At 44.1% G+C, this 13,037-nt stretch overlaps 2 protein-coding genes across 3 annotated transcripts in view; one reads left to right on the top strand and one right to left on the bottom strand.

Moving 5' to 3' along the window:
- Positions 1–13,037, bottom strand: part of LOC126292035 (amyloid-beta-like protein) — a 1,795,419-nt gene that overhangs the window by 880,998 nt on the left and 901,384 nt on the right. The window lies entirely within an intron of this gene.
- The window catches only part of LOC126292039 (uncharacterized), a 73,317-nt gene that overhangs the window by 26,048 nt on the left and 34,232 nt on the right, over positions 1–13,037 (top strand). For both annotated transcript variants that reach the window (XM_049985834.1, XM_049985833.1), the window contains exons 3-4: positions 1,581–1,707; positions 11,068–11,221. In XM_049985834.1, coding sequence (XP_049841791.1) covers positions 1,581–1,707; positions 11,068–11,221 — 281 coding nt within the window. The remainder of the gene's footprint in view (positions 1–1,580; positions 1,708–11,067; positions 11,222–13,037) is intronic.

The following is a 13,037-nucleotide window of genomic DNA, read 5'->3' as shown; positions in this document are numbered from 1 at the left end:
CGCAATCTGACTTCCAAAAATCCCTATGAAAGAATGGCCCTGACTAACATTAACCTATACGTTTCACAAATCACTTACCTCACAAAAATCTTCGTTACTCAAGCTACTGCAATACAGCGAGCGCCACTACTGCCAACTAAATAAAAGATTCAAACTACGGAAGTCACTAACTACTGAGGCATAGTTAGCAAATGAAAGGTTTTAAAAGAGAACAAACAATGTATCTACCTTAATAGTCATAATATATATATATATCAGTTCATGACACCAATTCTTACAAATTTCAAAACTCCGCCATCTCTCTCCCCACGTCCACCTCTGCTGGCGGCTCACCTTCAACTGCGCAACGCTACGCGCTGTTAACATCCAGCTGCCGCTGCCCAACACTACAATGGCAGACAACAATGCAAACCAGCCACAGACTGCACACGACACAGCCAGTGATTTTCATACAGAGCGCTACGTGGCGTTACCAATAAGAAAATGTAAACAGCCTACTTACACATTCCATTATCCTCGTTTTGCTTTTGTTGATGTTTATCTTGTATCCTCCTTTCAAGACACTGTCCAATCCTTTCAGCTGCTCTTCCAAGTCCTTTGCTGTCTCTGACACAATTACAATATCATCGGTGAACCTCAAAGTTACCATGTCTCCTCCATGGATTTTCATTCCTACTCCGAATTTTTCTCTTGTTTCCTTTACTGCTTGCTCAATATACAGATTGAATAACATCGGGGAGAGACTACAACCCTGTCTCCCTCCCTTCCCAACCACTGCTTCCCTTTCATGTCCCTCGACTCTTATAACTGCCATCTTCTTTCCGTACAAATTGTAAATAGCCTTTCGCTCCCTGTACTTTACCCCTGCCACCTTCAGAATTGGAAAGAGATTATTCCAGTCAACATTGTGAAAAGCTTTCTCTAATTCTACAAATGCTAGAAACGAAGTTTAGCCTTTCCTTAATCTAGCTTCTAAAATAAGTCGTAGGGTCAGTATTGCCTCACGTGTTCCGATATTTCTACGGAATCCAAACTGATCTTCCCCGAGGTTGGCTTCTATTAGTTTTTCCATTCATCTGTAAAGAATTCGCGTTAGTATTTTGCAGCCGTGACTTCTTAAACTGATAGTTCGGTAATATTAGACTATAGAATGATAAAAGGAGGAAACGAAATCAGCACATACAGTGAATGAAATCTCATTAGTTCGTGTGAACTTTATAATGTTAGTGCCTGGATTACTCAACTCCCCTACAGTTACATTACTAATCACAAATAAATGAAAAGCGATGAGCCGAGTGTTTGCTGCTTTTCTAGCTCATGTGATAGCGACGTGGCGATCACATTGTAACTCACCATTTCGGCGACCGGGATGCGAGGCTTATATCTTACAACCTTATAATGTTGCATGCATTTAGATCAGGTGTAAAGCTACTTTCTGGCCACGCTGTATGGTGAATGCAGAACTTGTTCATGGAAGATATTATGACACTACGTGTCGTTGCTCCACACTGTATGTGGAGTATGCACATGACGTAAACGCTGGCAAGAAACATCAGCTGAGTTGCAGTCTTATGTTTCAGATGGGCAACATTGGGATACTTGCCTACACGTCATGGGACATGAAGATGACTAGGCTGATCTTGCAGAAGTTGCTCAAAGACGGCGGATCGGAAGAGAAGGACTTGATGCTAGTGAGAAGCTACAGAGGTATGAACATCATTGTTACTTTGCTTTTTGCAGACGATACTATTGTTGTAATAAACCCCATCAGAAAGAAAGGAACAGGAGATGTGGTTAGTAATGTTTTTAAACAATTATTAAGTCGTTCTCTTAAAATCTCCTCTTTATAAATTTTAGAAGAACACAATCTATTCAATTCTGTACAAAAAATACACCATCATACTGAGGAAGGCCAAAGAAATTGGTACAACTGCCTAATATGGGGCAGGGTCCCCGTGAGTTCGCACAAGAGCCGCAACACGACGTGGCATGGACTCGACTGATATCTGAAGTGTTGTATTCTCTAACAGTTTATTGAACGTAACTTCTTCTACAATACAATAGCTGGCTGTACAATAGATGTAGACGTCTGTCGATCTAGCCAGAGATGTGGTTCCTCTCGGTCGGCAGTGCAGTACAGCGGCTTCGGTGATATCTTCTCGGAGACTCTGCTATAGCGGTTGCCATTAGCAGCGGACGAAGACTGGTCTGCCTTTGACCGGCCGAGGCTATACAGTGAGCTGAAGCCAATAGAAACCCGGCGTAGGAATCCGTGGCCGGATATGTCGCGGCGACCTCTGCAAGGAAAGGTTCCTATTAATCGTCTGGAATCTTCGGCGTGTTTACCTGATGTCTTCGCCTGTTTGGCTGTTGGTTTGTTTCCCTCATAGCGTGGCTGTTATGCAGTGTTGCCTGCCATTTAGGGGAACCAGTTGGCAGGCAGTACATGAAGTAGTATCAACAGACCAATGTTGATGTTGACAGGTCCAGGTGAGCCGTATAGCTTTGTGTCATGCAGCCATCAAGGGTACAGGAGTGGGCCTTCGGCTCCGAAAGCCCACATTGATGATGTTTCGTTGAAAGGTTCGCACAGTGACTCTTGTTAATAGCCCAGCACTGAGATCTGCAGCAGTTTGCAGAAGGGTTGCATTTCTGTCACACTGAACGATTCTCTTCAGCCGTCGTTGGTCCCATTCTTTCAATTTCTCCTTCTCGCCGCAGCGGTGTCGGCGATTTGATGTTTTACCGGATGCCTGATATTCTCGGTACACTCGTGAAATGGACATACGGGAAAATCCCCACTTCATTGCTACCTCGGAATTTCTGTGTCCTGTCGCTCGTGCGCCGAGTACTGCAGCACTTTATAACTCAGTCAGATCTTTATAACTTGCCATTGTAGTAGCAGTAGCTGATCTAACAACTGTGCGAGACACTTGTTGTTTTATATACGCGTTGCTGACCGCAGCTGCCTGTTTACATGTCTCTGTATTTGAATATGCATGCCTATACCAGTTTCTCTGGTGCTTCAGTGTATAGCAAAACGCTTAGGTCGCACAGATACTTGCACTTTAATATCATCGTGAGACTACTGTGCCACACCAATTTTGGTAACAGATGTTAGCGAGGTCCTGCTGCAGTCCGCATTGGGGTGTGGGAGGCACCCCTGAAGACCACATCACCCATCTCAGCACAGCAGCGCCCTCACACTGGAGGTCAATATAGAGCTCAGCATGGAATCACTCTGCCCAATTCGTGACCTCATCTGGAGGAATCAACATCATAGTGTAGGACCAGCGAGTTATTAAAGTTGCTAATGTACTGCCGTAAATGTCGAATATTGTACCTCAAGCAAATTGTTAATTACTGCCTCAAGTGATGCTTTGTTAGCCACTGGATGTGGTAAATTGTGCAGTACTCCTGTGGCAAAGAAGTATTCAAAGTTAAATAAACTTTTTATACATTAATTTGTACACAGCTTGTGGTCTCAGAGTAGCATTCTCATTTCCCGAGCACAGGGTTCCAGGTTAGATTTCCTGTGGGTCAAGGATTTTCACCTGCCCCGAGATGACTGGGTTCTGTTGTGTCATCATTCATCCCCATTACGGATGGAGGAAGGCAATGGCGAACCACCTCCATAAGAACTTACATAGTATGGTGGTGCGGGTCTCCCGCATTGAACCCCTTCACTCTGTCAAGAAGCATGGGACTTCATTTCCATTTCCATTTCCATTTCTATTCATTAATGTAATAAAGTGAAATCATATTTAATGAGTTGCAGTTCCTAAGTGCCACCTTACTGAGCAATCAAAGGAGCTACAGTTTTGGCCGGATGTAAGCAGTCCCACCTGGTCACAATCATCCAGTGTCGTCAAACAAGTTTGAACTACAACGAACGAAGTGGAAGGCCAGCTCTTTGTGAAGAACTGCGAATCGCTCGAAGACCCGCGCATCACAATCGAGGCGAGAGTGGAACGAGTGAAAATGAGTCAGTCTTCAACAACTTGTACGATATTCTGAGCTACTCGTCGGCTTCCGCGGCTGGTCACACCCACGCTCTGGGATTCCACTTCTTTCCATGGCAGGATCCCTATCATTGTCAACTGTGGCATCTCTTACAGCAGAGCACTCCGTTTTGTCGCCATTCGTGGTATGCCAGCCCTGGGCTTATTTTTCAGCAAGATAATGCCCGACCGCAAGTAGCGGCAGTTTCTACTGCAGGTCTTGGTGCTTGCCAAATCATGCAGTGGCCAACTGAGTTTCTGGAGCTCAACCCAGTTGACGACGTTTGGAGCATTGTGGGCAGCACCCTCTAACTAGCTCAGGATTCTGACGCTCTAAGGCGGCGCCAATTGTACAGGATCTGGCATGATATCCTTCAGGAGGGCATCCAACAACACTATCAGTCAGTGCAAAGCCCAATTACTGCTTGCATAAGGGCCAGAGGTGGACCATCGCGTTATTGCCTTTCTCAATGAGTGAAGTTCTTTCTCTTAAATGAATCATTCAGTTTTTCTGAAATTGTAATCAATTGTTTTTCTGTACATGGATATATTTATTTTTTGTCTTAAGGTTTTTTTTTGGCCCTTTTCTTTGTTAAGGTGGCAATCGGATCCAACAGTAGGCTATTTTTCGTAGCATTTGCTACTGTAGATGCTGTTATTAAAGGCAGAACCAGCCGGTTGAGAGCATGTTATGTTGTTGCAGTCGGTATGGCGATTATATCGGTGATCTTGGTGCTGTCCATCGCTGCCATTCTCTTAGACATCGTGCTGTTCTTTGGAGCTTTTAGAGTAAGTAAAAGTCAATTACTTTTGAATAAATTGTGGGAGCAACCAGCGATCAGTATTATTACTAATATTTACTATCATAAACAGTCTTGATCACAAGGTATTTATTTCGGTGACCGGTTTCGACCACAACTGTGGCCATCTTCAGACCAATGAGAAAGAATCTCCTCCTGGAGGTAAACTACTCAGTAGTGGTGCAACCTACATCCTTCTCAATCTTCTTAGTGTATTCATCTCTTGGTCTCCCTCTACGATTTTTACCCTCCACTCTGCCCTCGAATATTAAATTGGAGATCCCCTGATGCCTCGGAACATATCCTACAAACCGATCCCTTCTTCTAATCAAGTTATGCCACAAATTCCTCTTCTCTCTAATTCTATTCAATACCTCCTCATCAGTTATGTGATCTACCCATCTAATCTTCAGCATCCTTTTGCAGCACCACATTTCAAAAGCTTCTATTCTCTTCTTGTCCAAACTATTTATCATCCATGTTTCACTTCCATACATGGCTACACTCCATACAAAACCTTTCAGAAAAGACTTCCTGACGCTTAAATCTACACTCGATGCTAAAAAATTTCTATTCTTCAGATACGATTTCCTAGACATTGCCGGTCTACATTTTATATCCTCTCTACTTCGGCCATTGGTTATTTTTCTCACAAAATATCAAATGTCTAATTTCGTAATCTGATTCCCTCAGCATCACCTGATTTAATTTGACTACATTCCATTATCCTCCTTTTGCTTTTGTAGATGTTCATCTTATATCCTCCGCTCAGGACGCAGTCCATTCCGTTCAACTGCTCTTCTAAGTCCTTTGCTGTCTCTGACAGAATTACAATGTCATCGGCAAACCTCAAAGTTTTTATTTCTTCTCCATCGATTTTACTTCCTACTCCTACTTGCTCAATATATAGATTGAATAACATCGGGGATAGGCTACAACCCTGCCTCACTCCCTTCCAAACCTCTGCTTCCCTTTAATGTCCCTCTACTCTTACAACTGCCATCTGCTTTCTGTAGAAATTGTAAATAGGTTTTCGCTCCCTGTATTTAACCCCTGACACCTTCAGCATTTGAAACAGTGTATTCCAGTCAACATTGGCAAAATCTTTCTTTAAGTCTACAAATGATAGAAACGTAGGTTTGCCTTTCCTTAACCTATTTTCTAAGATAAGTCGTAGGGTCAGTATTGCATCACGTGTTCCAGCATTTCTACGGAATCCAAACTGATGTACCCCAAGGTCGGCTTTTACCAGTTTTTCCATTCGTCTGTAAAGAATTCGTGGTGGAATTTTGCAGCTGTGATTTATTAAACTTATAGTTCGGCAATTTTCGCATCTGTCAACACCTGCTTTCTTTGGGATTGGAATTTTTATATTCTTCTTGAAGTCTGAGTATGGGTTATCAACTGAAATTTGTGACTGTCCTGAAGATTTTTTGGTTGGGAGGGCACAGCATGTTCTCTTGGATGGATAGTCGTCAGTAGAACATATAAGCAATTTAAGGTTTGTCCCAGCGAAATGTGTACGGCTATTTGTTGTTCATACTATAATGACCTGACGATATTAATACGAACCTCAAACTTATTGTATATTTTGCTGTTATATGTAAGGAAGTATTTTCTGAGAAAAAGCTCTATAAATATACAGTCAGATCTTCATAAGGCTCAAAAGTGGTGCTAAGTCGTTAAATGATTTTAAATGTTTAGAGAAGTACAACTGCACCAAAAAAGAAGCAGAGCAACAGTGTTCTATGACTACAATAACAGTGAAATACAACTGGAATCACCTGTCTCTTACAGTTCTAGGATGTACCAGTTTGTAGATATATGAAATTTAAAGATCATATAGGCCCAAATTTCGAAGGAAAGGTGGACGCCAGCTGCAACTGCGCATCGAAATAATTGGATGGTGAATGTCAAAAATTTATGCCATACTGGAACTCGAACCCGGATCTCCGGCTTAACGAGACCAGTTCAAAAATGTTCAAATGTGTGTGAAATCTTATGGGACTTAAATGCTTAGGTCATCAGTCCCGAAGCTTACATACGACTTAACCTAAATTATTCTAAGGAAAAAAAAAAAAAAAACACACACACACACACACACGAACCGTCTTATGTAACGCTTGCATCAGAGTACGGTTAATCGGCAGAATACTGTGTGCGTGTAGGACCCATGGATATGATTAACAGGGGGCACTGAATTTATATATAGAAAGTAGCACGAATGATCTCGCGCTTGTCTAAGTTATGGGATAGCACCATGTACTTGCCGAAAAACATGAATTGGTAGACGATATCCCTCAATATCCCATGAAAGCCCACACGAAGTTCGAGATTCATTAAAAAAGTAAAAAATCTACAGATATTCTTCACCCCTCCCCCCTACCCTCTCGCCACGAATTGCTCCCTTGGGGCCCGTATAGCGAGATTAGACTAACTACAGTATGTACAGAGGCATTTGCTTAGTGAGTCTTCCAACATTCCGCGTAGGAAATTGTCAAGAAACTCAGAGCTGTGATATACCATGCTAAGTACCCTCTGTCTTTCACTTTTCAGTAGTTGCAGAGTACCATATGTACTCTGATGTGAAAGAAGTCATGCGGTACCTCTTAATACCGTGTCGGGCCTCCTTTTGCCGGGAGTAGTTCAGTAGCTCGACGTCGCATGGAAGAACCCTGCAGAAATATTGCGCCATGCTGCTTCTACAGCCGTCCATAGTTACGAAAGTGTGCAGTATTTTGTGCACGAACTGACCTCTCGACTATGTCTCATACTGTCTGATCTGAGTGGCTACATCAGTAGCTCGAATTGTCCAGTATGTTTCAAACCATCGGCAAACAGTTACTCTACAGTTTGCGCATTGTCACCCATAAAAATTCTATCGTTGTTTGGGAACATGAAGTCCATGAGTGGCTGCAGATTGTCTCCAAGTGGCCGAAAATAACCATTTCGAGTCAAGATGAGCCATCTATTACATGCGAATTCAGCCCACACCGTTATGGAACCACCACCACCTCGCACTGTGCCTTGTTCACGACTTGGGTCTGTGGCTTCGTGGGGCCTGCACCACACTCAAACCTACCAGCAGTTCCTACCAACTGAAACCGGGACTCATCCGACCAGGCCACGGTTTTCCAGTCGTCTACACTCCACCTGATATGGTCAAGAGCCCAAGAGAGGCGCTGCAGTTGATGTCGCGCGGTTAGCAAAGGAAATAGAGTCGGTCGTCTGTTGCCATAGCCCAGATCTCGTCTCACTGTCCTAATGGATACTTCTCACATTGACTTCTGCAGTTATTTCATGCAGCGTTGCTTGTCTGTTAGCACTGACAACTCTTACGCAAGTGCTGCTGCTCTCGGTCGTTAAGTGAAGTCCGTCGGCCGCGGCGGTGTCCGTGATGATAAGTAACGCATGAAATCTGGTATTCTCGACACAATCTTGAGACTGTGGATCTCGCAATATCGAATTCCATAACGACTGCCGAAATGAAATGTCCCATGCATAGCTCCAACTACTACTCCGCGTTCAGAGTTAGTTAATTCTCGTCGTGCGGCCTTAATCAGTTGCATACTTTTTCACATGACTCAACTGAGTGCAAATGAAAGCTCCACCAAGGCACTACCCCTTTATATTGTTGTAATTGATGAAAAGTCATCGAGTAAAACTGTAGTGATTTCTGGCGTTCCCCAAGGTAGTGTTATAGGCCCTTTGCTGTTCCTTATCTACACTCCTGGAAATGGAAAAAAGAACACATTGACACAGGTGTGTCAGACCCACCATACTTGCTCCGGACACTGCGAGAGGGCTGTACAAGCAATGATCACACGCACGGCACAGCGGACACACCAGGAACCGCGGTCTTGGCCGTCGAATGGCGCTAGCTGCGCAGCATTTGTGCACCGCCGCCGTCAGTGTCAGCCAGTTTGCCGTGGCATACGGAGCTCCATCGCAGTCTTTAACACTGGTAGCATGCCGCGACAGCGTGGACGTGAACCGTATGTGCAGTTGACGGACTTTGAGCGAGGGCGTATAGTGGGCATGCGGGAGGCCGGGTGGACGTACCGCCGAATTGCTCAACACGTGGGGCGTGAGGTCTCCACAGTACATCCATGTTGTCGCCAGTGGTCGGCGGAAGGTGCACGTGCCCGTCGACCTGGGACCGGACCGCAACGACGCACGGATGCACGCCAAGACCGTAGGACCTACGCAGTGCCGTAGGGGACCGCACCGCCACTTCCCAGCAAATTAGGGACACTGTTGCTCCTGGGGTATCGGCGAGGACCATTCGCAACCGTCTCCATGAAGCTGGGCTACGGTCCCGCACACCGTTAGGCCGTCTTCCGGTCACGCCCCAACATCGTGCAGCCCGCCTCCAGTGGTGTCGCGACACGCGTGAATGGAGGGACGAATGGAGACGTGTCGTCTTCAGCGATGAGAGTCGCTTCTGCCTTGGTGCCAATGATGGTCGTATGCGTGTTTGGCGCCGTGCAGGTGAGCGCCACAATCAGGACTGCATACGACCGAGGCACACAGGGCCAACACCCGGCATCATGGTGTGGGGAGCGATCTCCTACACTGGCCGTACACCTCTGGTGATCGTCGAGGGGACACTGAATACTGCACGGTACATCCAAATCGTCATCGAACCCATCGTTCTACCATTCCTAGATCGGCAAGGGAACTTGCTGTTCCAACAGGACAATGCACGTCCGCATGTATCCCGTGCCACCCAACGTGCTCTAGAAAGTGTAAGTCAACTACCCTGGCCAGCAAGATCTCCGGATCTGTCCCCCATTGGGCATGTTTGGGACTGGATGAAGCGTCGTCTCACGCGGTCTGCACGTCCAGCACGAACGCTGGTCCAACTGAGGCGCCAGGTGGAAATGGCATGGCAAGCCGTTCCACAGGACTACATCCAGCATCTCTACGATCGTCTCCAAGGGAGAATAGCAGCCTGCATTGCTGCGAAAGGTGGATATACACTGTACTAGTGCCGACATTGTGCATGCTCTGTTGCCTGTGTCTATGTGCCTGTGGTTCTGTCAGTGTGATCATGTGATGTATCTGACCCCAGGAATGTGTCAAATAAGTTTCCCCTTCCTGGGACAATGAATTCACGGTGTACTTATTTCAAATTCCAGGAGTGTAGATAAACGATTTGGGAGACAATCTGATCAGCCGTCTTCGGTTGTTTGCAGATGACGCTGTCGTTTATCGATTAATAAAGTCAACAGAAGATCAAAACAAACTGCAAAATGATTTAGAAGAAATATCGGAATGGTGCGAAAAGTGGCAGTTGACCTTAAATAACGAAAAGTGTGAGGTCATCCACATGAGTGCTAAAAGGAACGCGTTAAACTTCGGTTACACGATAAATCAGTCTAATCTAAAAGCCGTAAGTGCTAATAAATACCTAGGTATTACAATAACGGACAATTTAAATTAGAAGGAACACACACAAAATGTTGTGGGGAAGTATAACCAAAGACTGCGTTTTACTGGCAGGACACTTAGAAAATGTAATAGACCTACTAAGGAGAGTGCCTACACTACGCTTGTCCGTCGTTTTATAATACTGCTGCGCGGTGTGGGATCGTTACCAGATAGGACTGACGGAGTACATCGAAAAAGTTCAAAGAAACGCAGCACGTTTTGTATTATCGCGAAATATTAGAGAGAGTGTCATAGAAATGATACAGGATTTGGGCTGGAAATCATTAAAAGAAAGTTACTTTTTGTTGGCGACGTAATCTTCTCACGAAATTCCAGTCACCAACTTTCTCCTCTGAATGCGAGAATATTTTGTTGACACCGACCTACATAGGGCGGAACGATCACCACGATAAAATAAGGGAAATCAGAGCTCGTACGGAAAGATATAGGTGTTCATTCTTTCCGTGCACTATAAGAGATTGGAATAATAGAGAATTGTGAAGGTGGTTCGATGAACCCTCTACCAGCCACTTGAATGTGATATGCAGAGTATCGATGTAGATGTAGATGTAGATGTATATCTTGTGTACGAGATATTGTCGCCATCTACATATGTTTGTATCACTTTCCCATGACTTCTCTCATCTCAGTGTAGGATGAAGTATGTGTGATAATTATTCAGAAAAAAGAATTATGTAAGCCTGAAATATTCCGGAAATGTGTCGATATTGCCGATATACCGGCAGTGTAATAACAATGTATAGAACGATTAAACTGTCTGTAATGTATGACCATATTTACGATATATCTATACATTATTCGCATTTACGCAGCGCCGACGGGACCTGGTGCAGTGTTGGATGCACGGACACGCGCTAGTGTCTGGAGCTTACCTGGTCTACTTCTGGTTTGTGCTCGTGAACAACTTCGCCGCTGGCTTCATCCTGTCTGGCTTCATGTTTTTGGGCTCAACCATCACCGCCGTAGGTAAGAGATTTGTAATAGGTCTTAGTTTCTTATACAACTAACGTATTATCAGGAAAGGGATCCACTTCTGCATCTCCGATACGACTCAATTTGTTATACCAGCAACACTTCGCAGTGTCCTAGTCAATGCACAATCCAAACAGAGTCTGCAACTATATCATTACGAGCATTCATGCACACGATTCTTTCAGAGCCTATGGCAATTCCAAGGCCGCTGAGTAAGACTGCCAGCATACAGCCCTACCAAAAGACAGAAGTCCAATGAAGGGAGTGTGATTCCCAAATGACAGCTGAGGTGTGGGAAAAGTTGGAAAAAATGGTTCAAATAGCTCTGAGCACTATGGGACTGCTAAGGTCACCAGTCCCCTAGAACTTAGAAGTACTTAAACCTAACTAACCTAAGGGCATAACACACACCCATGCCCAAGGCAGGATTCGAACCTGCGACCGTAGCGGTCGCGCGGTTCCAGGCTGTAGAGCCTAGAACCGATCGGCCACCCCGGCCGGCAAAAGTTGGAGGATAAGTCTTTTAGATGCTGGATGTAATTGGTACGTTGCAGTTCTAAACAATACTCTGAGGGCTTCATCTCACCTACTGCCTGGAGCACCGGTTTCAGGTCAAGTGCATCACGTCATTCAGTCTGTGTGATCATGAGCCTCCAGTGGGCGACCAGTGGTTGGGCCACCAGATCGAAGCTGTACATACTACAGGAACAAGAGCTATTAGAGTGGGTCCCAACTGCTGCCATGTCAAGTGCTAGCTGTAACATCAGTTCAGTGGCTATTGCACAGCATCATTCACCTCAGCTGCTCCAGGGACACACACCTAGGTCAGCTGAATCACGTTATTCAGTCTGAGTGATTGGTGACTGTGAGTCCCTCCGTGTCCATCTCAACTGATGGCTGGGACATCAGTTCCATTGTCATTACCTTAGTACATCCAGCTGCTGGCTTGGCCGACAGGCATGCTTCAGCTATTTTGTGTGCTTAGATTAGATTAATTATTCATTCCATAGACCCATAAAAGAGGGAATCCTCCTGGGTGTGGAACATGTCAGATAAACACATTACAAAAATGTAATTATAAAAACTTCAGTTTCATTATTTTTAATGCTCCACACTCAATAAACAGTAAAATTATGTACATGAATTAAATTTAAACATCTAATATTTACAGGTTTAATCACTTTTTATTGGCTGTTAAAACCAAGTATTGTCAAAAATTGAAGTAAATTATTCATTTCAGTGATCCTCAGTTAAGAACAGTCAGATTATGTACAAGATTTAAAATTAAACTTCCACTATTTACAGACTTAACACTTATATCTGCTTTCCATACATCAGTCATTCACACAGTAGGTAGTTACTTGGCTGTTACAACCAAGTAAGGTCAAAAATTAAAGCATAATAAATTTTCATTAAAATGGTCTACTGCACTTGTTGAGAAACTCATGGGTGGAATAGAAGGAGTTGGCCACCAAAAATTCTTTAAAATTATGTTTGAATTGTGCCTTATCTGAAACTCAACTCTTAGTGGTTGCTGGTAACTTATTGCAAATATGTGTTGCTGAATACTGGATGCCATTCTGGGCAAGAGTAAGTGATTTTAAATCTTTATGTATATTGTTCTTATTCCTAATATTGATACTGTATACTAAGCAGTTAGTTGGAAAAAGAAATGTATTATTTACAACAAACTTCATTAAGGAATAAATATACTGAGAAGCTGTGGTTAATGTGACCCAATTCTTTGAATAGGTTTCGATATGATGTTCCTGGATTTACACTACTTATTTCTCTTATTATTCGCTTCTGT

Source organism: Schistocerca gregaria, chromosome 9 (assembly GCF_023897955.1).
Source record: "Schistocerca gregaria isolate iqSchGreg1 chromosome 9, iqSchGreg1.2, whole genome shotgun sequence".
Lineage (NCBI taxonomy): Eukaryota > Metazoa > Arthropoda > Insecta > Orthoptera > Acrididae > Schistocerca > Schistocerca gregaria.
The sequence above is the reverse complement of the archived record's forward strand: the minus strand, read 5'-3'. Positions and strand labels throughout refer to the sequence as shown.